This window comes from Podarcis erhardii (genome assembly GCF_964252035.2).
Source record: "Podarcis erhardii genome assembly, chromosome: 6".
In the NCBI taxonomy this organism is placed as follows: Eukaryota; Metazoa; Chordata; class Lepidosauria; order Squamata; family Lacertidae; genus Podarcis; species Podarcis erhardii.
In genome coordinates, this window is record NC_138510.1 from 2117519 (window position 1) to 2142283 (window position 24765).

Sequence of the window (24765 nt, forward strand, 5' to 3'; positions counted from 1 at the left end):
TGGCCAAAGTATTGGAGCCTCAGCTTCACGATCTGTTCTTCCAGTGAGCAATCAGTGCTGATTTCCTTAAGAATGGATACATTTGATCTTCTTGCAGTCCATGGGACTCTCAAGAGTCTCCTCCAGCACCAGAATTCAAAAGCATCAATTCTTCGGCGACCGGCTTTCTTTATGGTCCAGCTCTCACTTCCATACATCACTATTGAGAAAACCATAGCTTTTACTATACGGCCCTTTGTTGGCAAGGTGATGTCTCTACTTTTTAAGATGCTGTCTAGATTTGTCATTGACCACATCGAACTTACCCAGGTTCATGGTTCTTACATTCCAGGTTCCTATGCAATATTTTTCTTTACAGCATTGGACTTTCCTTTCGCTTCCAGGCATATCCGCAACTGAACGTCCTTTCGGCTTTAGCCCAGCCGCTTCATCAGCTCTGGATCTACTTGTACTTGTCCTCTGCTTTTCCCCAGTAGCATGTTGGACGCCTTCCGACCTGAGGGGCTCATCTTCCAGCGTCATAACTTTTATATGCCTATTGTCTTTGTCCATGGAGTTTTCTTGGCAGGGATACTGGAGTGGCTTGCCGGTTCCTCCTCCAGGTGGATCATGTTTGGTTAAAACCCTCCACTATGACCTGTTCATCTTGGGTGGCCCTGCTCGGCATAGTTCATAGCTTCTCTGAGTTATTCAAGCCCCTTCGCCACAGCAAGGCAGCGATCCATGAAGGGGTTATCTCACACATATACACACGCTTTTCAAAGGGTACCACTGGAACAATGTCTCCTTACATGATGTGACTGTCTCTCTGTGTCTTTTCTCAGTTACAGAGGAGAAAAAGTCATTGAAGCGGACATTTCAACAGATACAAGAAGAAGAAGATGACGATTATCCCGGGAGCTACTCTCCGCAGGACCCCAACGCTGGGCCTCTACTGGTATGTCTGGAAGGCCAAGGATTGAGAGAGAAAAAGGTCCTGGATTCTAAAGAGAGCGCCACATGGTGGCGCCATTAGCAAATGCAATAGGAGGACCAGTGTTGTTCTGTTTACTTGCTCAGAAACACGCCCTCACGACTCAAGGAAGAACATGGAACATAGTAAAATGGAACATAAAACAAATATTATTCCATAAAATTGCTGCAGTCAAAGCAAAATAAAACAAATTGCCCAAAGCAAGACAGTATATTATACCCAGCATGGTGTGATCTAATTTATATATGGTGGTAGATGATTCCAAGAAGTTCATTAAACTCAGATTTCCTGCTCTGCTGTCTGTTCTGTGGACCAGACATGGGGGTTCAAATATTCTGTGATTGTAGTTTGGTTTTGAGGGTGGCTTGTTGACCAAGGGGTGGGGAGTGAGAGCTTTCGAAAAGCAGGACTTGTGTTGGAATAAGAAGTTAGAAGCAGGGTGGTGGTGGCTACATGCACTGGGAAAGTGATCATGGCAGTCTCTTTATGTCTCAATTGCGCAGACTGAGGACTTGATCAAAGCCCTGCAAGATCTGGAAAACGCAGCATCGGGAGATGCCACAGTGCGGCAGAAAATTGCTTCTCTTCCCCAGGAGGTTCAGGACGTCTCACTCTTGGAGAAGATTACAGGTGAGGCTCTCAAGTGCCAACACTTGGATGCAAAAGGCAGGACACGACTCTGTCCCTGCACCTGGAAACCGTCCAATGAGACTAGCTTGTTTTGATTTTTAAGGGTTTCCTTCACCCTCAGATGCCAAAAGACGAATATGAACCTGCCTTTCCCCTTTTTGTTCTGTTCCAATGTAGCTTGGACTCTGTTGGGCCACATGCCTGAGGCTGTTTGTGTGGCAAGAGCATTTGACACGTTCCTCACTGAAGGGGATCATTGCCTTGTAAGGGGAGCCCTGCAGACTGTGCGCAGAGGCCCCTGCTTTAACTGACTTTGTGAGAGGCCCAGGGCACATTTGTTCTGTGTTCCATAGGTCCATTTCTGTTCCTCTCTGGCCCTGAACTACCACCTTCGATGACCTCCTCCATCACTGCTTACAGTGTCTCACAGTGAAGGAAAGGATGCCACTTTTGCAGCCACACTCCCAAGGCAACTGTGGTAGCACAGCTTTCTTCACAGTAGGGCCCAGGGGGAGCTGAATCGGGCATTTAGCAGTAGAGTTTGCTGCCTGTGCTCATCAGAAGAGAGCCAACACAGTTTCAGTTCAGCACTGCTTTTGCAGAGGGTGGCACTGCAGCTATCAGTTCAACAGGTGTTCTTCCCCAAGTCCTCCAAAGCGGCCTGCTCAGGCCTTAGCAGCTTGCTAACCTTGGGCGCAGACAGAGCAGCTCTGGGACCACCCCTCCCTGCAGATGTGCTGGCCTGCTTCCTGGATCACCTGCAGCCAGCCAGCCCTAACCCTGACCTCTTGGCCTTCCAGAAAAAGAAAGGACACTTTGGGCTAGCTGCACTTGTCTTCCTCTGCCAGTGCTTAAAGAAGTGTGTTGCTGGCTGCTCCTTGTGAAATCCACGCTTGATTGGAATTCACCCCAGATGAGCTGCTTTCTGTCACCCACACAAAGGCTTTTGCACACAGTCACTGTCGATTATTTGCCACCTTTGTGCCTAGACAAAGAAGCTGCCGAGCGTCTTTCGAAGACTGTGGACGAGGCATGTTTGCTACTAGCGGAGTACAATGGGCGACTGGCAGCAGAGCTGGAAGACCGGCGCCAGCTGGCACGCATGTTGATTGAGTACACCCAGAACCAGAAGGACGTGCTGACGGAGAAGGAGAAAAAGCTAGAAGTGAGTAGCGTTCCTCCGATAGATGCCGAGCAGTGTCCTTTCTTAGACGTGTCAGTTCCTTGGGTCAGCCCTGGCTTCTGGGGTTGCTTTAATCCACAGGCCCAATAACGGCCGTGTGGTTTGCACAGTCACAGCTGAAGCAGTCACACCTGTGTCTCCACCACCCCATGGGCATGAAGCTGGACCCTGGCCTCGCCAGGTGTGTGCACCGAGGGCAGGAGAATGTGACGGGAAAGAGTCCGGTAGCTGCTTGCGATGTGACTCTAGGAGCACAAGAATGGTCTCAAAGTGTGGGCAAGGGCATGTGCCTTCCCATGTGGTGTGGGGAAGATCGGGGCAGGTCTTCCAACCTGCATTTGCTTGAACATACGTAGAACCCCCACCAGCAGCCCTGAATATCATTGCCTGATGTTTGTGTTTGTGTGGGTGGTAGTTGCAGGTAGACCTTCCCTGTGCAATATGGCCGGAAAGTAGGACTGCTGGGAGAGTGCAAACATGAGACTGTTTTAGGTGGCACTTGCAGGCCCCACCCATACTTGGACCAACACACTGAGAGCCAGTGTAGTGTAGCAGTTAAGAGCGGTGGACTCGTAACCTGGTGAACCGGGTTTGATTCCCCGCTCCTCCACATGCAGCTGCTGGGTGACCTTGGGCCAGTCACACTTCTCTGAAGTCTCTCAGCCCCACTCACCTCACAGAGTGTTTGTTGTGGAGGAGGAAAGGAAAGGAGATTGTGAGCCGCTTTGAGACTCCTGAAGGGGAGTGAAAGGCGGGATATCAAATCCAAACTCTTCTTCTTCTTCGCCTTCTTTTGTTTATTTGCTTTATACATAAAAGTGTCTTTGTATGTCCGACATAATAAAAATAACAGGAACGGTATAGTCAAATATAAAAGCAGTGATAAAAGAATACCTAAAGTGCTTATCCAGAAATACATATATATTTAAGGAATACTTCCTTCCTACCTCGCCTGAAAACAGGCCACAGATATGACTAGTTGCCCTCCCAGTTAAGACCCAAAGGCCTGCTGGGTAAATGAAAATGGTTTTTGCCTTGAAATAGACCATGATGGCACCAGGTGAGACTCCTTGGGGAAGGGCATTCCACAGACGGGGCCACCACCGAAAAGGTCCATCTTTGTGGCCACCCTCTGACACCTCCCCCCTTGGGTCAGGCGCATGGAGAAGGAAGGCCTCAGATGATGAATGCAGTGCCTGGGTTGGTTCATGTCGGGAGAGGCAGTCCTTGAGATACTGGCCTCCTGAGTCGTATATGGCTTATCAGCAATTTGAATTGACCCTAGAAACGAAATCATAGCTGATAAATACAGATGCGTGAAGCTGTATGCTCAGACCATCATGCCCTAGTAAGCAACCCACTCCAGCTGCAAATTTGAAACAGTCTTGAACGACATGACTCCTGGGGTCCCTTCCACCTCTATGATTCTCCGATTCAAAGGCAGTCCCACATATAGTTTATTTCAGCAATGTAACTTTCGAGGTCACATGAGCGTGTGCACCAGAAGTTAGGCTTTCCCTCCCCAGATAGGGCTGTTGAAGGAAGGCATTCTGTGCTCCTCTGGGGGAGAGAAAGATAGCATCCTTGTGTGTAAAGCTTGATTGATGTTTGTATAAAATAGAAGGCATCATGTTTTAATAAAGTAAAGGGACCCCTGACCATTAGGTCCAGTCGTGGCAGACTCTGGGGTTGCGGCGCTCATCTCGTTTTATTGGCCGAGGGAGCCGGCATACAGCTTCCGGATCATGTGGCCAGCATGACTAAGCCGCTTCTGGCGAACCAGAGCAGCGCATGGAAACGCCGTTTACCTTCCCGCCAGAGCGGTACCTATTTATCTACTTGCACTTTGACGTGCTTTTGAACTGCTAGGTTGGCAGGAGCAGGGACCGAGCAACGGGAGCTCACCCCATTGCGGGGATTTGAACCGCAGACCTTCTGATCAGCAAGTCCTAGGCTCTGTGGTTCAACCCACAGCACCACCCATGTCCCTCCATGTTTTAATAGTTAATGTTAAAAACATGATACAGTGGTACCTCAGGTTACAGACGCTGCAGGTTACAGACTCCGCTAACCCAGAAATAGTTCCTCGGGTTAAGAACTTTGCTTCAGGATGAGAATAGAAGTCGTGCGGCAGCAGCAGCAGGAGGCCCCATTAGCTAAAGTGGTACCTCAGGTTAAGGACAGTTTCAGGTTAAGAACGGACCTCCAGAATTAGTTCTTACACAAGGTACCACTGTACTTCACTTGGAAGAAGGAACTCCTGAAACTTGATCTGCCTCGAAGGAAATTTGGATTCTTGGTTGCTCTGGCGTTAAGTCCAGGCCAGCTCCCCAGTATTATCAGAGTCCCCCCACTTGCACTTTGCCGGTAACTTTCCTCTTCTTGGTTCACTTGATCTGCTGTGCTCAGCTTTTCCAACCTTGCCGCCTGCTGCCATCTTGCGAGTTCAGCTGAAGCCCTTTTGAATTGCTGTTTGTTTGTTTTTTAGTTTTTTTTATTCAAAGTTATAACAAAACATATTTTCCAAAAACATATCCTTATTCCCCCCCTTTTTTCCTCCCCCCCACCCCCCACAAAACCCATCCCCCCACCCCACCCCCTGACTTCCCTCAGTTCCAGTTTTTGGTTTCTCCAATAATGCTATTTTCTGCATGTTACAGAGTTTTATAGATCCTCCAACTGTTTAGCTAATTATTATCAGTAAAAAATTGTGGATGTTTATTCAAAACCTGCCAAGGAGTCCAGTTCACTTTGTTGCGTCTTCAGATACTTTGTAAAGGGTTCCCATTCATCGTTAAAGTCACACTTATCCTTGTCCCGTAGCTTATGTGTCAATTTTGCCAGTTCTGCATAATCCATCAATTTTTCTTGCCATGATTATTTAGTTGGGATTTCTTCAGTCTTCCATCCTTGTGCTACCAGAACTCTCGCGGCTGTTGTCGCATACATGAAGATGTTTTTCAACTTTTTTGGCAGGTCTTTCCCTACAATCCCCAACAAAAATGCCTCGGGTTTTTTTAACAAATGTTAAATGGAACATTTTCTTCAGTTCATTGTATATCATTTCCCAAAAAATTTTAATTACTTTACAATCCCACCACATATGATAAAATGTTCCCTCCTTTTCCTTACACTTCCAACATATGTTTGAACTAGTTTTGTACATTTTCCCTAGCTGCACTGGTGTTGTGTACCATCTGTACATCATCTTCATGTAGTTCTCCTTCAATAGGGAACAGTCTGTAAATTTTAAGTCAGTTTTCCATAATTTAACCCAATCCTCCATCATAATATTGTGACCAACTTCTTGTGCCCATTTAATCATAACTGATTTTACCTCTTCATCTTTCGTCTCCCATTCGAATAGTATGCTGTATGCGGCCTTCAGTAATTTCACTTTCCCTTCAATCACTTCTGTTTGAAACCTAGATCTAGTATAACTAAATCCTTTCTTACAGTCTTCTTTATATGTTTCATGTAATTGTCGATAATCCAACCAACTCTGAAAGTGGTCTTTGATCTCATCATAATCTCTTAATTTCCATTTCCCATCATGTTCCTTTAATAAATCAGCATATGTGAGCCATTTTCCTTTCTTTCCAAGTGGTTTGGAGCAGTGATGCTTCATGTGGTGAAAGCCACCATGGAGTCTTTTGTTCCAATAAGTCTTTATATCTCTCCCATACTCTCATTAATGATTTCCTGATTATATGGTTGTAAAAACTTCTATGAATCTTCCCTTTCCCGTACCATAAGTATGCATGCCAACCAAATCTGTTGTCAAGTCTTTCTAGTTCTAATGCCTCTTGCTTGTCCAATCTCATCCAGTCCCTGATCCATACCAAACAAGCAGATTCGTAATACAATTTAAGGTCTGGGAGCAAACCCGCCTCTATCTTTTACATCGGTAAGTATTTTATGTTTTATCCTTGGCCTTTTGCCCCCCCCCCCGATAAATCTTAAAATCTCTTTCTGCCATTGTTTAAAGCATTCATCTTTCAGGATGACTGGTATTGATTGAAAAAGAAATAGCATTTTAGGCAACACATTCATTTTAATCGCTGATATTTTCCCTAACATTGAGAGATTCATTCTGCTCCATATTTCTAAATTTCTTTTTACCTCAAGCCAGTTTTTTTCATAGTTATTTTTAAATAGGTTTATATTTTTTGATGTTAACCAAATCCCTAAATATTTAACCTTTTTATGGACTTCAATATCAATATTTTGTTCTAATTCGGTTCTTTCTTCTTCCTTCAGTATTATCAGAGTCTCCCCACTTGCACTTTGCCGGTAACTTTCCTCTTCTTGGTTCACTTGATCTGCTGTGCTCAGCTTTCCCAACCTCGCCGCCTGCTGCCATCTTGCGAGTTCAGCTGAAGCCCTTTTGAATTGCTCTTGACCTGACATGCAACCACGCATGTGGGCAGATGATAAAAGCGGTTTCGTAAAAAGCCGCTTGACTTGGGAGCACAGGAAACAGCTGACAAATATGGCTTTGGCAGCAGGCTGGAGCTCGGCAGCGTCCAAAAGCCACTGGAAGAGAGCGCATGAGCGGGGTGGAGAGTCATTTATCTGCAATGTACCATTTTCAGCAGGGCGGCATGTTCTGCTCTGCACCCCGGGATTATGACGGGAACACAATTCATGATTCTGCTTGTATGTCACTCTGCCATCTGTGGCGTTGCCCCTGGCTAGCACATTAAGGGCTTCCTGTGGCTGTCAGGGCTGACTGTTAGGAGCAGCTGTTCTTGGGCGGAACGTGAGTTGCTGCAGAGTGCAGAGCTGTCCAGAAGGAGACAGCAAGTGCTAAGCAGGTTGTCCCAATGGGGCCGGTGTGGTCGCCTCGAAAGCTGCATGTCGCCCTTGCTTTTCAGATTGCCACTTTCTCTAAGGGCTCTTGTCTTGAACTTGTACATGTTGTTGCAGATGTCACGGGCGCGCTTCCACTGCAGCTCTTCTTGAGGCTGTTGGCTGATGAAATCTTCTATAAGACGGGGAGCAGCGCGTGGTTTTAAAACGTGCCGCTTTGTCCCTGACGTGAGCAAAACACCCCTACGGTTCAAGGAGTCGTGGCTGGCACAGCAGTGCAACTGATGCACTTGTGCTAGAGTCATAAGTGAATTGAGCAAGGCTGCCATTCACATTTGCACCCTGTGAGACACTTCGTAAGGGGAAGCAGTTCTCCTTGAAGTCCTAAGCCTGTTGGGTCCTTGGGAGCCTCCCAAGTCTAGTGTACCCTATTCTGCGTGTGTTAAGGAGCAGGGTTGTTCCTTAAAAATGGGTTTGTGGTGGCTCAGGGCACTGGTAATACCACTGCTGCCAAAATACAACGTTGATTGATGCATGTAAGATTATTAGCATACTGACTTCAGTATAAAGGAATCCTCCAGCTACATCTCTTGCTGCTTTTCTGGGACCTGACTTAGGAGGATTGCAAAGGGTGGCGTAAATGTACAACTTGGTGTGTTTCAAGCACTCTGGCAAAACATCCTCGGTATAGGTTTCCCCCGGGTTTTGTTTTGTTTTGTTTTGTTTTGTTTTGTTTTGTTTGCTTTGTTTTGCCCTCTTATGGCACAAGGTCTCTACTGCAGGAAAGCCAACCCCTTGTTCTCAGAAAAAGTGCATTGAAAGGCCAAAAACTTTCTGGAATGAGCTGGGAGGAGTAATTTGGCTCCCCTCTGGCAAATCTAAATTGGGATTTATTTTGCTAAGTCAGGAAAAGTCTGCAGTGCTCTGATCAAATAAGGCATCTTCAGGGGTGCTCCATGTTCTCAAAGTGATTTTTCGCCCAAGTAATTAAACAGTTAATCCCTTTCTCTGGCATCACAGCTGGCTATCTAAACATTGGGGTTCAAATTTAGAAGCTGCTAACATAATCACTCATCGGTCAAGGCAGATCCTGCAACTAAATATTATTTACATGGCATGCCAGTGATTTCTCATTGCAGGCTGTTGGCCAAGGACTGGAAATAGCAGGGCCTGGGGGCTCTGGGCACCCTTTCTGGGCTCTGTCATACCAAAGCATTAATCAAACCAAGTGAGCTAACTCTGGAGCAAAGGAAAAAGTATTGAGTTTTAATCTTCATTAGGGGATAAAGAGACAAGTTTCACCTTCAGAAGCAGTGGGTTTGGGTTGAAAAGATGCAAAAAGGGTATGATGTCTGTCCTTGACACAGTGTGCATATGGAGGATGCAATTCACAGTTGACATGTGGAACACAATCTCAGACCTTATTGACAACAGTGAAACTCTGCATTGCTCAGTTTCAGAAAAAGTGAACTCCCAATGGGCAGAGTGGTTGAATAAACCTTGGACGACTGTTTTTGCAGATAAAGCCAATGTGCAGCAGGAAGGCAACATACCAACAATTATCATGACAAAGATATTGAAAGATGAGCCCTGCTCATTCAGTTTTGGAATGGCAAAGTAGCAGGCAGATTGCATCCTTATAATTGATTTACACCAACTTAACTATCTGTGGTGTCCCCTCTTTTATTACTTACTAATCTTCATTCCCTATTACAATATTCCGTTTTGTTCCTTCTTTCTTTTTCAAAATTAAAAATGTAATAACGCACAGACACGGCATTTCAGCCCTTGTAAACAGTTTTCAAGGAGGCCAGGAAAGGTTTGTTTATTCATTTATTTAAAAAAATTGTCTACTGCTGTGTGGTATATCAAAGAGGTTTACAGCAATAAAAGCACAAAAAGGTAAAAGCAGACATCAGTTAACCATTGTAGAAGGGGTGTCGTATTAATTGCCTGCATAGTTTACAGCAGGCGTTCAAAAGTTGGCACAGAAGGTGCCTGCTGAATTTCTGGTACACCCTAAATTTATTATTATTATTATTATTATTATTATTATTATTATTATTATCATTATCATTATCATTATCATTATCATTATTATTATTATACCTCTGGTGGTACCTTGGGTTAAGTTCTTAATTCGTTTTGGAGGTCCGTTCTTAACCTGAAACTGTTCTTAACCTGAAGCACCACTTTAGCTAATGGGGCCTCCTGCTGCCGCCGCGCCGCCGGAGCACGATTTCTGTTCTTACCCTGAAGCAAAGTTCTTAACCTGAGGTACTATTTCTGGGTTAGCGGAATCTATAACCTGAAGCGTATGTAACCTGAGGTACCACTGTATTTATTAAACTTTTATACCAGCATTTATCCATAGATTTCTGGGCAGTTCACAATACGTTGGATCCCGAACGCCTTGTTAGTCGGAATGTTTTGGCTCCTGAATGCCGCAAACCCGAAAGTGAGTGTTCCGGTTTGCAAACACTCTTTGGAAGCCAAATGTCCAACACGGCTTCCGCGGCTTCTGATTTGAGTGCAAGAAGCTCCTGCAGCCAATCGGAAGCCGCGCCTTGGTTGTCGAATGTTTTCAGAAGTCGAACGGACTTCCGGAACAGATTCCGTTCAACAACCAAAGTACGACTATAAAAATACAGGCTCTATACCTTGTTATCAAGTGAGCCTCATCAACCCAGGGAATGACCAGCAGCGCTACAGCAGGTGATCTCAGTGCTCAAGGTGGGGTCGAAGGGTTCAGGCAGTCCCTGATTTACCACCCTGGACGTAGGCTGTTGGGGGCTCTGTAAATTAATACAAGGACCTTGAAGCTGGCTCTGTAGTGGATGGGCGCCACTCACAGCGTATCTCCCTTTAAGGCAGGGATGAGGGAACTCTGAGCCTCGCCTGGATTGCGGCTCCCGTCCTCCTTGACCTGGCCCTGCTTCCTGGGGGATTACAGGCTCCCCATCCCTGCTTTAAGCAAAGAGATCCTGTCCATTAAACTTTGATTAGTTTAATGTTAAGTAAACGTCCAGTGCGCTTCCAACGCCATAAGTCTTATCTCAGCAGAGAATTTCGTGCAGCGGCTGAAGGAGGCAGGAGAGTCAGTACCTTTTATAAATGAAGAATCCTGGAGCAAGCACTTTGGAACTCAGGGAAAAAACTTTATTCACAAAAGAAAAACCCTGATGATAAAACACACATGCTTTTATCTCCGGCATAAAGAAAACTTTACTCTAAACTTAACTCATATCAGCAAACACGCCCACGGCCACAAACTGAGTCTGCGAGTCAGGTCAAGGGGGGAAGAGAAGAGAGAAACACAGGTGAACTGACTCTTTATACAAACTAACTCACATTCCTTGATGCTTAATGACTTCCAGCTGCTCAGTGATTAGAGTGACTTGTTACCTCTTAACCCTTTAGTACCAACAGATCCCAGTGACACCTGGCAACTACTTAAAATGAATGTACTTCTCCTCCAAACCTTGGGCTCCCAGGTCCACTATTTTTGGAGGTGGGTGGGGTAGCATTGAGATAAAAAGTAAACCTGTATCTGGAACAAAGTGTGGTTGAAAGTTGGTCGGTTCCCTTTTATACATATGTGGCAGGGTTGTAAGAAAGCCAGAGTATTGGGAGATGATATATTCAGAACTAAAAAAGATGTTTAAGCTGTCACTCCTCCAAAAAAAACACCAGCGATGTTGCTATTGAATATTATAGAGGGTGAAATACCTAAGAAAGTACTGCATTTTTCGCTCTATAAGACACACTTCCCCCCCTCCTAAATAGTAAGGGGAAATGTGTGTGCGTCTTATGGAGCGAATACAGGCAGGAGGCTCTGCTCGGCGCTCCCTTTACAGAGCCACGTGGAGCGTGTGTGTGGCTCTTGGGGGCTTTTCCCCGAGGAGGGAGAAGGGCTGCCCTTCTCCCTCCTTGGGAAAAGCCCCCAAGAGCCGCACGCATGCTCTTTAAAAGGAGCACGGCTCTTGGGGGAGCGTTACCCGCGGGCAGTCTCTCGCGGGCAGGGGATGAAGGCTCCAATTGCCCGGGAGAGGCTGCGCACGGCCAAGCCAGAAGCCAGGACAGCGAGCGGGATTGCTGCGCTGCCATTCCGCTGGCTGTCCTGGCTTCTGGCTTAGCTGCGCGAAGCAACCGCAGGGCATGGGGAGCCTTCATCCCGCTGCCCTGCGGAGGCTTCGCACGGCTATCCCTGGCTTTTGCGGGAGATGGTGGAAGGGACAGAGCGCGCGGCTCTGTCCCTTCCCCCACCTCCCATAAAAGCCCCCCCCCCCCCCCAGAGCTGCGCTCCCTTTAAAGAGTGTGCGGCTCTTGCAGGATGTGGGGGGAAGCCAGTAGGCTTGCTTTCACTGAAGCCAGCAGGGCAAGAGGGATTGGTGCGCACTGATCCTGCTTGCTCTCCTGGCTTCAGGGATAGCCCCGCAAGGCCTCCTGAGCGAAGATGGAGGAGCGCTCCCTCTTAGCTCAGGATGCTTTGCATTGCTTTTTTTATTTCTTGTTTTCCTCCCCTAAAAACTAGGTGCGTCTTATGGTCTGGTGCGTCTAATAGAGCGAAAAATACGGTGCTTTGCCTCTTCCTAAACGCAACGGCAGCGGCCAGAATAAGTTATGCTCAAAAGTGGAAGGACAGAAATAGTCCTACAAAAGAAGAATGGCAGAATAAGTTAATAGAATATGCGGAATTAGCAGTGTTGACTGTAAAGATAAGGAATCAGGATGAGACAGATATAAGAGAGGAGTGGGAACACTTTGGAGAATATTTAAAGAAATGCAATAATTAGATGAATTTCCAAGCAGAGTTAGACATACGAGCAGCAGTTAAAAACAAGCGGAAGAGGAGTGTAATTAAGGAAATGCAGCTCAGCAAGGACTAAACAAGCACCCATGAAGGGATGTGTGGGGAAGTCCAAGTTTATAAGATAAAAGAAGATAATTATAATGGATGTAGCAAGCTATGGCAAGAGAGAAAGTGTGTATAAAATATTGCTTGCTCCCCTCCAGCAGCTGAGTCAGTGTTTGGCAAGCCAGTTCTGGCCACCATCTGAAGCCGCAAGTGGGCAGTTCTTTGTTGCAGCTCCAGCCATTGAAATTAGCAGAAAGGAAATTAGCCCAAGTAGTCATTAAAATGTGGGCAGGGAGTGGAGCCCCTTTTTCCAGCAAGCATCTCCAACACCTGCCCGCACCCTGCCTTGCTCTGCATCTCAGTTCTGCCCTACATGCTCGGTGGCAGGTTAGCAGCCCCGAAGGATGCCTTTTCCTTTAATAGCTCAGACAGCACGACATGTTTTTAAAAGGCCCATGTTGAATGGTGAATCTGATTTAGTGTGTCTCATCTGGATCTTCTGAAGGAATTTCCCTGAACCTAATCTCAGCTGGGATGGGAATTGAGCATAAGTCACGGAGTGTTTACTTTGTCTGTCTGATCCCTGCAAGTCAAGAACAGCCGGCCTTAATTAGGCCTATTAATATTTTGTGTTGTTTTTTTGGTTCAGCTAAGTCTTTACTACTTTGGTTTGGCTGTTTCCTTTTATGGGTAATGTGCCTCCCTTGTGCATGCAGACCAACCATTTTTAGCACTGGGTTTAGGGGGTCATTGACTGCTTAACGGGCTGAACACCAGAGATTTATGATGGCTTGTTGTTCGCCATCTGAACTCCAGTTAGTAAGCCTGGTGAGAGAGCATGGTGGAAATCTCGGTGCCGCCACTGCTTATGCGTGGGAGCCACAGAATCATAGAATTGTAGAGCTGGGAGCGGGGTCCAGAGGGTCATCTAGTCCAACCCCCTGCAATGCAGGAATCAGCTGCAGGATCGTTGGCAGACGGCCATCCAACCTGTGTTGAAAAGCCTCCCAGTGAAGGAAAGTTCATCACCAGCTTTCTGTCCAGTCTAGATCAGGGGATTTAATCCCCCTGCCCCACAATTGCTGTGGGTCTTGGTGGACCGTGTAATGATTTTTCTGCTAGTCATAGCAATTGTAATGCACTGTACTAGCATGGTTTTTAATTGCATTTTTATTGCTGCTTTTATTGTGCATTGTATTTTATTCCATAGAATGATGTGGAATAATTGCAATGCCATAAAACTAAAAATCAAACTAATGCCTATTGTTTTCAAATCATGATACAATAAAAGAAGCAATAAAAATACCTAAGAAATACAATTAAAAAACAATAAGAGTATGTAATGCAATGGATGTCCCATCTTCAAGCACAATCCAGAGGCCGCAGATGGTCTGGATGAAGCCCAGTGGCCTGTGGACCACGCCTTAGAAGCCCCTGGTCTAGATGAAATGAGGTCCTCAGATTATGCAGTTTGGGGTAATTTCCTTGTGCCTCTCCAGACAGTTGTGTTACAGCACAAATAATTTTTACGCTGCTGCTCTAGTGATGATTCTCTTTTACCACAAGTTGCTTGGAAGATCATTTACAGATTTTTCTCAAGGTTGAGCACTCTGTCCCTTCTCGTCAGGCGCCTCTTTGGGATTAAATGTAATCCTGAAAGAGCTCTGCGAGAATTGAAAGGGGAGAAGGATTTGGGTCAGCTAAGCCCCCTGAGCGTGGGGAGTGGACTGCGGCTGTTGATTAGTTGGGGAGCAGGCGTAGGGGACCTTGAAATGTTCCCTGTTGCTCGTGGGCACGCTCACCCTCTTGCAGGGTGAGCAGGGACTTGCATGCAGTCAAGTGTTTTTCCAAGAGAGAATGCATTGCATTGCAGGGAGCCGGACTAGATGGCCCTGGGTGGTGAGAGAATGAAGAAGCGCTGACTTCTAGGAAGGAACCCCCCCCCCCTTGTCCTCCCTGTTGAGCCCTCCGTTCTGCTCCCCTGCCCTACTTTGGGGGGGAGAAATTGGCCTGGAGGAATAGAACATCCTTCTGGGAATGTGCCCTCCCTGGTAGTTGTGGGCTCCCTCTTCTGACTGGTTATGGGGAAGGACCCCCAGGCTTGGCCTGATGGGTTGACAGGACCCCCCCCCCCATTCTTGGGTACAGGAGAGCGAGGATTGTCCCGCAGCTCTTGCCCCCTCTCCCTCCTGGCTCTCCCAGTGCCGCATCCATCACTGTCGTTCAGAGTCATGTACTACAATTTCCAAGCAGCAGATTCTTGGCAGGAAGTTATCTGTAGACTCAGCTGTGTCAGCCTCCTGTCTGTCTGCATGTTCAGCTACGATAAAATCCCATTTCTGTCTGCGCCCCTAGGCAAGGCAGGAGAGCTTTTCCTTCAGCTGTTAACACACTCTTCCAGCCTGTGTTTTTTGAAACGGCAGGAATGACTTTGGCAGAGGATATACCAAAGGGGCAAAGAATCATAGAATTTTAGAGTTCAAAGGGACCGCAGGGATCATCTAGTCCAACCCCGCTGCGGTGCAAGAATCACACCTAAAGGATCCCTGACAGATGGCCATCCGATCTCTTTTAAAGCCTTCCAGTAGAGGAGGGTGCGCAGGCTTCCGAGGGACTTTGTTCCACAGTCCAACAGTTCTTATTGTAAGAAAGTTCTTGATGTTTAGTCGAAATCTCCTTTCTTGTGACTTGAATCCATTGGTTCTGACCCTCCCCTCTGGAGCAGGAGGAAACAAGCTTGATCCTTCTTCCATGTGATGGCCCTTGAGGTGATTGAATGTGGCTCTCATATCAAACTGGGTCAGGGGCTGGCGAAGGGTCTCCCAGCCACCCATGGGAATAGAATGGCCCCATGCACCCCACAGGTGCTTAACCCCACCACTGGTCCTATCTCACGTTGCATGTACAGAAGATGGATGGGGGTCTGTTTCCAGTACTAGCTCTGCTTGTCTCCTGGACCTTTGTGTTATTGGAAAGAAAATGTTGTTCTTCCTTTTTCACGTATCCTTCTTGGCTGTGCATTAGGCCAGACTCTTCTCCTTCTCCCCGCCTCCCACCGCGAATCTTCCTGGTTTTTGCAGGGCTACAGCTGGAGCGCAATGCTGAGGGGTTTAAACAGCAACACACCCTTCACCCCCATTAGAGCTCTGGCTCCCATCCTGAATTAGAGCTTTGCCACCCATCCTGCAGCTTCCTGAACCCAGTGCAGCTTGTGGGTGCAGGTGATGAAGAAGTCTCCTGCCACAACAAATGCCTTCATTGCCCAGGAGCTGCCTGATGCTTCGCTGCTGGAGTCCCATTTCTGGGCCACATCCTGAGCTGGTGCTGTGGCAGTGTCTCCCTCCCTCTCTTTGCCGGAGAACCTCCAGCTATTTATTTTATGGCTGATGAAACCTGCGGTGCCTCTTCTGCAGCCGTCCCGTCTACTGCTGTGCATCTTCACATAGATCACCATGAAGGAGTGGCCTGACACTCTCCTCAGCCTTGGAATCCTGCAGGGATTAGCAATAGCATGTTAAAGGAAATCCATATCTGTGCATCAGCCGCTGTTGCTGAATGTATTTAGCGCTCCCACAGCAAACGGGGAGAAGAGCACACCACGGGCCCCAGTAGAAGTGGGGCTTTTGCATTATTCCTGCTGTAAAGCCAGGATCCTAGAATTGTATGATCCCAAAGGGCCACCTAGCCCAACCCCCTTGGATGCAGGAGGAAAAGGTGGGAGGTGGCCTGGAGATGGAGAGCTCTTACACCGTTGTTTGGCAGACAATGTGGTGAGGAAGGCAGCACACTCTCCTCCCCCAGTTCCAAGGAATAGTCAGTGTGTCAGCACCCTCATCCTTCCTGCGGGACAAGGGTCCCCTGGACCTTTAGCCAAGAAAGCCAACCAGAGCAACGGTTGTGGCTCAGGAGGTTGGGTTTCCCACAGCACTGCACCCTCTTCTGGCAGAAGCAGCTGGGTCAGAAAGCGTTTGGATAGTGGGGAAAACAAGGGCACAGGGGAAGCATTGGGGGCAGCATTATGGAAATTCTTAGCTGTACCCCACCCCCAGAATGCTCTTGGTTAAATGCTAAGCCTGTGTGTGGCCTGTGGTTGGATGCACAAGATTTTTTTTTACACATAGAAAACTAGACAGTGAGCATTAAGACTTTCCCCACTGCAAAATTCCTGACGCTATCCAAAGGCCGCTTCTCACACCACACTTTGTATTCTGGACATGCACGTTGCGTTTTAGTGCATCTGTGACAAAGCCCACGTGTGCTTGTGTTTTTGGCAGGTCATAAACTGTTCAGAAGCATTTAAGCCATGTACGAATGCGGTTGAAATCAGCCTGGATTGTCCCCTTGTTTTTTGTGTAAGATGGACCCTGGGAGCTGCATGTGGGTTGAGTGGGACTTCCAAGATGAGATGAGCTCCTTGGGCCTCTTCCGCTGCCCCCTCACCCACCGCTTTGCTCAGGGCCCTGCAGACCCCACAGTCCCACCCATTCCCCCAGTCTTGGTCACCCCAACCATGTCTGATTCCAGAAAGCATAGTGGGTTGGGCGAACAATATATGTCTCAGATTGCCTGCCTTGTCCCTGCCGCTGTGCACTGAAGGAGTGCCCATTTCGTGTTTCACCTCCTGATTCCTCTTCCTCCTGCTACGCCCCCTGTTTCTTCTGCTCCTTAGTCTGATACTTGCTGTGGCTCCACTTGGCCCAGCGTAGAGATAAAGCTGTAGAATTTCTGCCCGTGGCTATAAATGGCAATCACATTCACGTTACGTTGCAACAAAAGCAGGGAAGGCTGCAAATCAACTCTTTTGACTGCAGCTAAGACGGATGGTTGGGAAACAGGAACATCGTCTAATTCATTTTTTCCTTTGTGTTTTCTGTTTTTCCCTTTGTCCCCCCAGGAGTACAAACAGAAGCTTGCTCGGGTAACTCAGGTCCGCAAAGAGCTCAAATCTCACATCCAGAGCCTTCCCGATTTGTCGCTGCTGCCCAACGTGACGGGCGGGTTGGCACCTTTGCCATCTGCTGGGGACCTTTTCTCAACTGACTAGGGCTCGTGGGTGTCTGCTCTCCCCTTCCCCTCCCTCCACCCACAGTTCCAGTTACTACCAGCAGGACACCGGAAATTCCCACCGCATTCTCACACAGGAAGGACTGGACATAGGATGACTCTCCTTTGACCCTCCACAGGACATGTTGTTGCAGTGGCACGGGCATGGCTCGCTTTCGGAAGGAAGGAGGCAAGCGCCCTCATGTTGGGCAGAAAATTCAGTTTCTCTTTGGCTGCCCCCGTTAGCACCTCCAGTTTCCACCACCACCTGTGCAAATCATGTGTGTCGTCTTCTGAGAGCTTTTTAGGCGAAAGAAAGAAAAGTTGATTCACACTTTTGCTCTCTCTCCCTCCTTCCCCACATATAAAAAGAGAACTGGATTGTTTCCGAATTGGTTTGGTGTGTGTCAAGCTTGGTTTTTCTGGGCCTCACAACTCTGGCAGGGGGGAAGGGGCGTGGCTGTGTCCAGAGGCTGAGGCCTCCGTTCTGCGGGTGCATCTCAGTGTGGCGTGGCTCCTGTTCTCTCATGGCATGGCTGCGTGGAGACACACAGCACACAGGCAACCAAAAGGAGGTTGCATGGCCCAGGCAAAACTTCTCCTCTCTCCCCTCTCCTCCTCCAACCAGCGCTGCCCTTTGTCTTTCATTCAGCACATGTCAGTTTTACTCAGGCTCCCTTATCTTCATCCCACAGTGGGAATTCTCAGGAGGCACCCACCTGGGATGTGTGACCCTCTTAAGAAGGCTCTGAGACCTCAGTAAAAATTCTTATTTGCTGTAAGCGGATGGGCTGAGCTTAGAAGTAGGTTGCAGGTGTCCACTTCCTCCAAGGAATGTCCGTTGGCATGTCAAGTCCATTAAAGGAGCTGGGAGTTGTGTAGCTGTGGTCTTGTGCCCATTGCTGGTCCGTCTCAGGGATGGGGAGCATCTGTTGCCCTGCGGATGCTGTTGATCTCCAGCTCCCATCATCCGTGATCATTGGGCCTATCAGTCAGGGAGTCCAACAACATCTGGAGGACCTAGTCAAAATCCTGTTTGTGTTTTCCCTTCACTACACAAGCAGTGCAGGAATATTTGCACATCTGGAGTAGGCAGACTTATTTTGCAGTGATAGCAGCTGTTCTCCCTTTGTTTTGGGGTCTCCCGTTCTTTGGGAGCTCCCCCCCCCCAACAAGGAAAACAAACCTCCCAGCTCCAATTCATTCCAGTGCCCACAAGGGCCATCCCTCACACTGATCTTTAGCGGAGGGGGCTTCCCCCTTGCCTCCCCTTGGACCCTGCTGTATCCCCAGAGCCCTCTGCCCTCTGTTTGGCCTGCAAGTGTCCTGCATCTGCAGTGTGTGCTTGCATGTGCCAAATCCAGCCACAAACATCAGCATGCATCATGGCGCTTTACGTTATCAGAGGCAGGAGAGTCCTCCACGCAGTGTATTTCCCTCTAAATAGATCAGGGAGTCAGGGGGAAATCCCTGGTGGTTGTGGCAGAGGGGAGAGGGTTTGGACACAACAGCACAGATTAGGCAATCCACATGTTCCACTTTTTATTTTTAACGTCATTGAAATCCTGTGAATTTGATTTGCTTTAAAGGGTCAAGGAGGGGCAGGAGTCTGGCTGGGCAGCCAGTGCTCCGTGTGAGATCTTCCCTCAAGATCAAATCCACATTCTTCCCCCCGAACATTTTCTTAAATCTGTATATGAATCGATCTAGAAATAAATTTAGAGGTATAGGCTGCCATTTTCGCAGCAGTATATTCTGAAATGTCTCATAAATATATTTTTGAATAAAGAGGGTGTCGTTCAACAGGTGCGAGTGCCTCTTTTTTTGGTGGGCTCTACCGTGTATGTTTCAAAGTCTTGTGCTTGGATAACAGCGTCTTTGGACACCTGGAAAGTAACATTTATTGGCTTTCTATGGATAGGGCCTACTTCATCAGATACAAGGATGACACTCTGTTGTTCTTGCTGCCTCAGACTGATCTGGCTGCCCCTCTGGAAAATCCTGGAATTCCAAAATATGGGTGTTTAGTCAAGGGTATTTAGTTTTGAAGCAGGAGTGCCTTTTATCATGCTTCCACTCGGGAAGCAGTTTCTGATGTAGCTGGATGTTTGAGGTCCATAAAGCTCAACAGTGCCTGAATCAACTTCTTCCGAATTTGGTGCGTTCTGTAGCCAGCTGACTGATGCTGACAGGTGTACTCCATTTTCAGAGAGCACAGGTAAGTGCCCAGGTTCAGCCATCAAACCCTTGCAGTTATTTTCTCTATGGAACTTTAAATGCTTATTATTGGTTCCTGGAAACCCGTTAATGTTACCCAGATTGATGGGGAGAATTTAGGCATGAGCAGAGAGTGCTGGCTGGCTGCTGGTTTGCAGAGGTGCTGTAACTTGAAGGAGCTTTTTTCTTAAATAATAGTCCTTGGTTAAGTCCTGTCCTCTCCTATTTAGAAGGTTATTACAGTGGTGCCCCGCAAGACGAATGCCTCGCAAGACGGAAAACTCGCTAGACGAAAAAGTTTTCCGTTTTGGAGGTGCTTCGCAATGCGAATTTCCTATGGGCTTGCTTCGCAAGACGAAAATGTCTTGCGAGTTCCTGTGGGTTCCCCCCCTTTTTTCCTCCTTTTTCTAAGCCGATAAGCCGCTAATAGCGCTAATCCGCTAAGCCATCAATGGGCTTGCTTCGCAAGACGAAAAAACCGCTAGACGAAGAGACTCGCGGAACGGATTCTTTTCGTCTTGCGAGGCACCACTGTAAATGGCAGTACAGGAGATGTAATGTTTCTGCCCAAGTTCAGTAGGTGAGCGACTTGCATAGATGGTCTGACTCTGGGTGCTTAAGAATGCCCCATCTAAAGCAATGTTCTGGGCCCAGCCAGCTCCCCACTTGAAACTAGTGCACGAAGGAGTGACCCTAACCCTTTTCGATTCCAAACAGAATTATAAATAAATGTTAAGGTTACGTTTTGTTTTAGTACATTTTCCCAAAGAGAGTAGCTGGAAGCATCTGTATGTTAGATCTTGCGTTAAGGTCTTCATGCCAAAAGGTGTCCTTGGCCCCAATTCTTTGCTCACGTAACTGGACTGGGGATCTTCCTTCACTCTGTGGCAACCACAGTGTGTCACAACTTTGAAAAAGCAGCTTAGGGTGCTGGGTGCCTGTTGCAGGGCTGAGGCTTAGCTCTTTACAATCAGTCCTCAAGAGTGGTGTGTATCCTTCTGGCCCCTTGTTTTCCCTTCCATGCACAGAGAAAGCCAACTCCCCAAATTCGTGTGTCAGCCAAGCAATTTGAAGCTCTCCCCCCCCCCCCCGCAACCTGTGGATGGGTTGCCAGGTCCTGTCTGCGGCTCACAGGGAGAAGCAGAACAGCCAAAAAGCTTTGAAAATCTGGGCTGTTCTGCTACATGGTGCTTGGGATATTTTGGCTGTAAACTGCGGCGCATGCAGGAATGGGAGTTCAGCGTCGGATAATTGCTACCAGCACACAAACAGAGCAGAGGCCACATCTTCCTGGACGCTTTTTAAATTTACTCTTATCGGAGGCAGGGGTTGTCAGTTGAACCCAGCAAGGATGACACAGAATAAGGCCTGTTTCTATGTCCCTCTGTCCTAATTCACTCACAGTCTCTGAAATGATCAGTGGTGTTCAGTTGAGGCAGGCCCGGCCTGTTTTATTTTCAACCAGGTGTATTGTTTTAAGGAAGCTACCTTGAACTGAGTTGGGCTACCAGTCAGTATGGTCTACTCTGACTGGCAGTGGCTCTCCATGATTCCCTCAGGGATCCTTTCCCAGCCCTGTGTGGCAATCCCACCACGGAAACTGTCCTTTCCTACTGAACTTAAAAAATAAATCCTTCATTAAATATAAAGCTGTCAACTTCCACAATGCAAGCTGAAGCTTTCAAAACCGTGTTTCTTGTTTTTAGTTGGGGTTAAGCATCGGGTAAATGATGCCTTTTGTCTTCTGTGCTTCCGTTTCTTTGGGGTTTCCAGGAGGAATTCGCTAACCAGTCTGCTGGCGGAGGAAGAAGAGGGCTCTTGACATGGAGATAAGCAACTCTGGCGGCTGCTCCTCTGGGGTCTTCACTCCATGCCTTGGGAAATTCAGCACAGCTGGCGCCGGTGCCTCCATCCCAACCTGTTCCCTCTCCATGTCTCCCCTTTGTGTGAGCCAGTTGCCTGTAGATGGAATTAATGACAGAGATATGTGGGATTAATAGCTGGGGGAAATTGAGGACCAGCCTGTATTCTGCTGAGATGCTTCCCGATAAGAACCTAAGGAGAGCGTGCTGGATCAGGCCAATGGCCCATCTAGTCAGTATCCTCTTCTCTCAGTGACCAACCAAATGCCCATGATGGGAAACCCACAAGCAGGTTCCGAGTCCAAGGGCAGATAAACAAAATCGTATCGTATCGTAAAACCTTTATTGGCATCACATACAACATCCCAAACAAATCAATACAGAATTGCCACTTCCCCAGTGGCACAAAACCTTTGCTAAAAGAAAGGAGGCAGAGCAGTCTATCGTTGCATCTTCAGGTCTCCAGGGAGATCAGACGTCTTTAGTGTATTTCGACGGAAAAAACCCAAACAGAGATATTGAGCCACTAACTTGGCGAGCTCCTGATCATTCCCCAGTAATAGTAAATGTATGACCTCGAACTCTGGTTTCCAGTTGGGGATCTAGAAATTGTTGATGGAGATCAGCATTTAGTTTACAATTAAGAAATATATGTTTGAGGGTTTCCACCAGGTGGTCTTCACCTGGGCAAGGTCTTTCTCCTTCCACCCTGCCTGAGAACCTTCCCCAAAGGGGTTGGATGGATTTGAATTAAACTTGGCCAGCAAAAATGCCCTCCTTTCTTGAGGGTTAAGCAGACATTCAAGTGCATGGTTGAAGTAGGGAACTCAAAGCTGCAGGAGGCAGTGATGGCCTCCAACTTGGAAGACTTTAAAAGACAATTTTTTTGGGGGGGGGGTCTCTATGGCTCCTAGCCAGGATGGCCCTGCCCTGCCTCTGCAGTTGGAGCAATGCTTCTGCATCTGCTCAGCCGCTGTGAGAACAGGATGCTGGGCTGGATGGGCCACTGGCCTCATCCAGCAGATGCTCTGCTCGTGTCCTTCAGTTCCAGGATGCCTGAAAAGGGAGGTGGTTCTCCCTTCCCCAGTTGCACTGCAGAAAATGATGGTCATTCTGGCCTCGTTTCAATCCAGCCCTCCTCAGACATCATCATAAGCCCTGCCCTGTCCTGGAGCCCCTCCAGTTTGTGGGCTGGAGGACTCCAGAGTCCCAGTAAATAGTGAGCAGGACAGTTTGTTCAAAGCAAAAAAAAGCAACAACACAGAGAATTTGGCTCTTTTTCTGGCTTTTTTCTGGGGTCAAGGCAGTTCACAACCCCCTTGGCTGGCAGTCTCTACCAAATACTTTTATGGGCAGCGCGTTAGCTCCACAGCCAAAGGTTCATATTTCCCCCCCAAGTGAGGAAAGAAAGCAGCAAATGGGGCCCCTGCCAGTGCCTGATTCAACGAGGCACCGACACAAACTGGCACGGCTTGCTGGTTGTAAAAGTGGTGCTTGAAATATGCAAGGAACTCTGCTCAGAATCTCTCCTTCCAGCCACCATGCCATGAGCCTCCCTGGGAAAAGAGAGCTGGTCCCATGAGGAGAAGTGGGGCTCAGCCTCGCAAAGCTCAGCCTCCATTTGCCCCCCTCCTTACTTACAACCAGCCCAGGAGAGGAAATGGCACAGCCTTCTTCCTCCTCATCCTGAGCCTCAGTTTTGCCCTTGTAGATCTCAGCAGGGAAGAGGAGGCTGGGGACAAGACTGGAAAGGGTTTGTTTTGCCGCCCCCTAGTGCTGGGCTTCCGTTGCTCGGTCCCTGCTCCTGCCAACCTAGCAGTTCGAAAACACATCAAAGTCCAAGTAGATAAATAGGTACCACTGCAGCAGGAAGGTAAACAGCATTTCCATGCGCTGCTCTGGTTCGTCAGAAGCGGCTTAGTCCTGCTGGCCACATGACCCGGAAGCTGCATGCCGGCTCCCTTGGCCAATAAAGCAAGATGAGCGCCACAACCCCAGAGTCACCCATGACTGGACCTAATGGTCAGGGGTCCCTTTACCTTTACCCAGTGCTGAGCTAGCAATCACAAACCTAGACAGCATCTTAAAAAGCAGAGACATGACCTTGACAACGAAGGTCCGTATAGTTAAAGCTATGGTTTTCCCAGTAGTGATGTATGGAAGTGAGAGCTGGACCATCAAGAAGGCTGATCGCCGAAGATCTGATGCTTTTGAATTCTGGTGCTGGAGGAGACTTTTGAGAGTCCCATGGCCTGCAAGATCAAACACATCCACTCTTAAGGAAATTAGCCCTGAGTGCTCACTCAGATTGTGAAGCTGAGGCTCCAATACTTTGGCCACCTCATGAGAAGAGAAGACTCCCTGGAGAAGACCCTGATGTTGGGAAAGATGGAGGGCACAAGGAGAAGGGGACGACAGAGGACGAGATGGTGGGACAGTGTTCTCGAAGCTACCAGCATGAGTTTGACCAAACTGCGGGAGGCATTGGAAGACAGGAGTGCCTGGAGTGCTCTGGTCCAGGGGGTCATGAAGAGTCGGACGCGACTAAACGACTAAACAACAAAAGTGCTGGCCTCCCTGCCTGGCTTCCTACCAGCCTCAATGGGCACCAGCCGCCACTGCAAATCGCCCTGAAGAAGCAGCCCCACAGCCAGAGGGCTCCGGGACTGGCCTGCTGAAATGCTGCCTCTTCTCCTGGCTGATGGCGGCTTTGCGACTTTATCCCTTTGTCAAGAAGAATAAGCAGAAAGTGAACTACTGCAAGGAGGGTTCTGGCCTCTCTATCGCTGGGGTTTTTTAAGCAGAATCTAGATGGCCACCTGTCAGGGATTGTTTAGCTGTGATTCCTGCATTTCAGGGGGGTTGGACTGGATAACCCCCAGGGGTCCCTTCCAACTGTACGATGCTGTGACTACAAATACGTCCTGGAAAACAAATGAAAGGCTTTCTCCCCTCTTCACCCCCGCCAACCCCCTGGTTTTTGGAGAGGCAAGCCAGATGTTGTTTTGGAGGAGCTGCTGACATTCTCTAGGCCGGGGAATGGTTGTGGTCGAGAACACAATGCAGGGAGGGAGACCAGATGCTGTGCGGGAAATCTCTGATCTTCTTTTATTTCTTTTGGGGGATTTTTATACAGCCTTATCTAATAGCCCAAAGCAATGGACAGAAACTTGGCGCGCGCACAAGA

General features: G+C 48.0%; 1 protein-coding gene across 2 annotated transcripts in view; it reads left to right on the forward strand.

The window, feature by feature from the left end:
• RPRD1B (regulation of nuclear pre-mRNA domain containing 1B) overlaps positions 1 to 19302 on the forward strand; it is a 31545-nt gene extending 12243 nt beyond the window's left edge. For both annotated transcript variants that reach the window (XM_081868043.1, XM_081868042.1), the window contains exons 4-7: positions 825 to 937; positions 1477 to 1603; positions 2593 to 2768; positions 17351 to 19302. In XM_081868043.1, coding sequence (XP_081724169.1) covers positions 825 to 937; positions 1477 to 1603; positions 2593 to 2768; positions 17351 to 17500 — 566 coding nt within the window. In that variant the 3' untranslated portion in view covers positions 17501 to 19302. The remainder of the gene's footprint in view (positions 1 to 824; positions 938 to 1476; positions 1604 to 2592; positions 2769 to 17350) is intronic.
• Positions 19303 to 24765: the final 5463 nt, after the last annotated feature.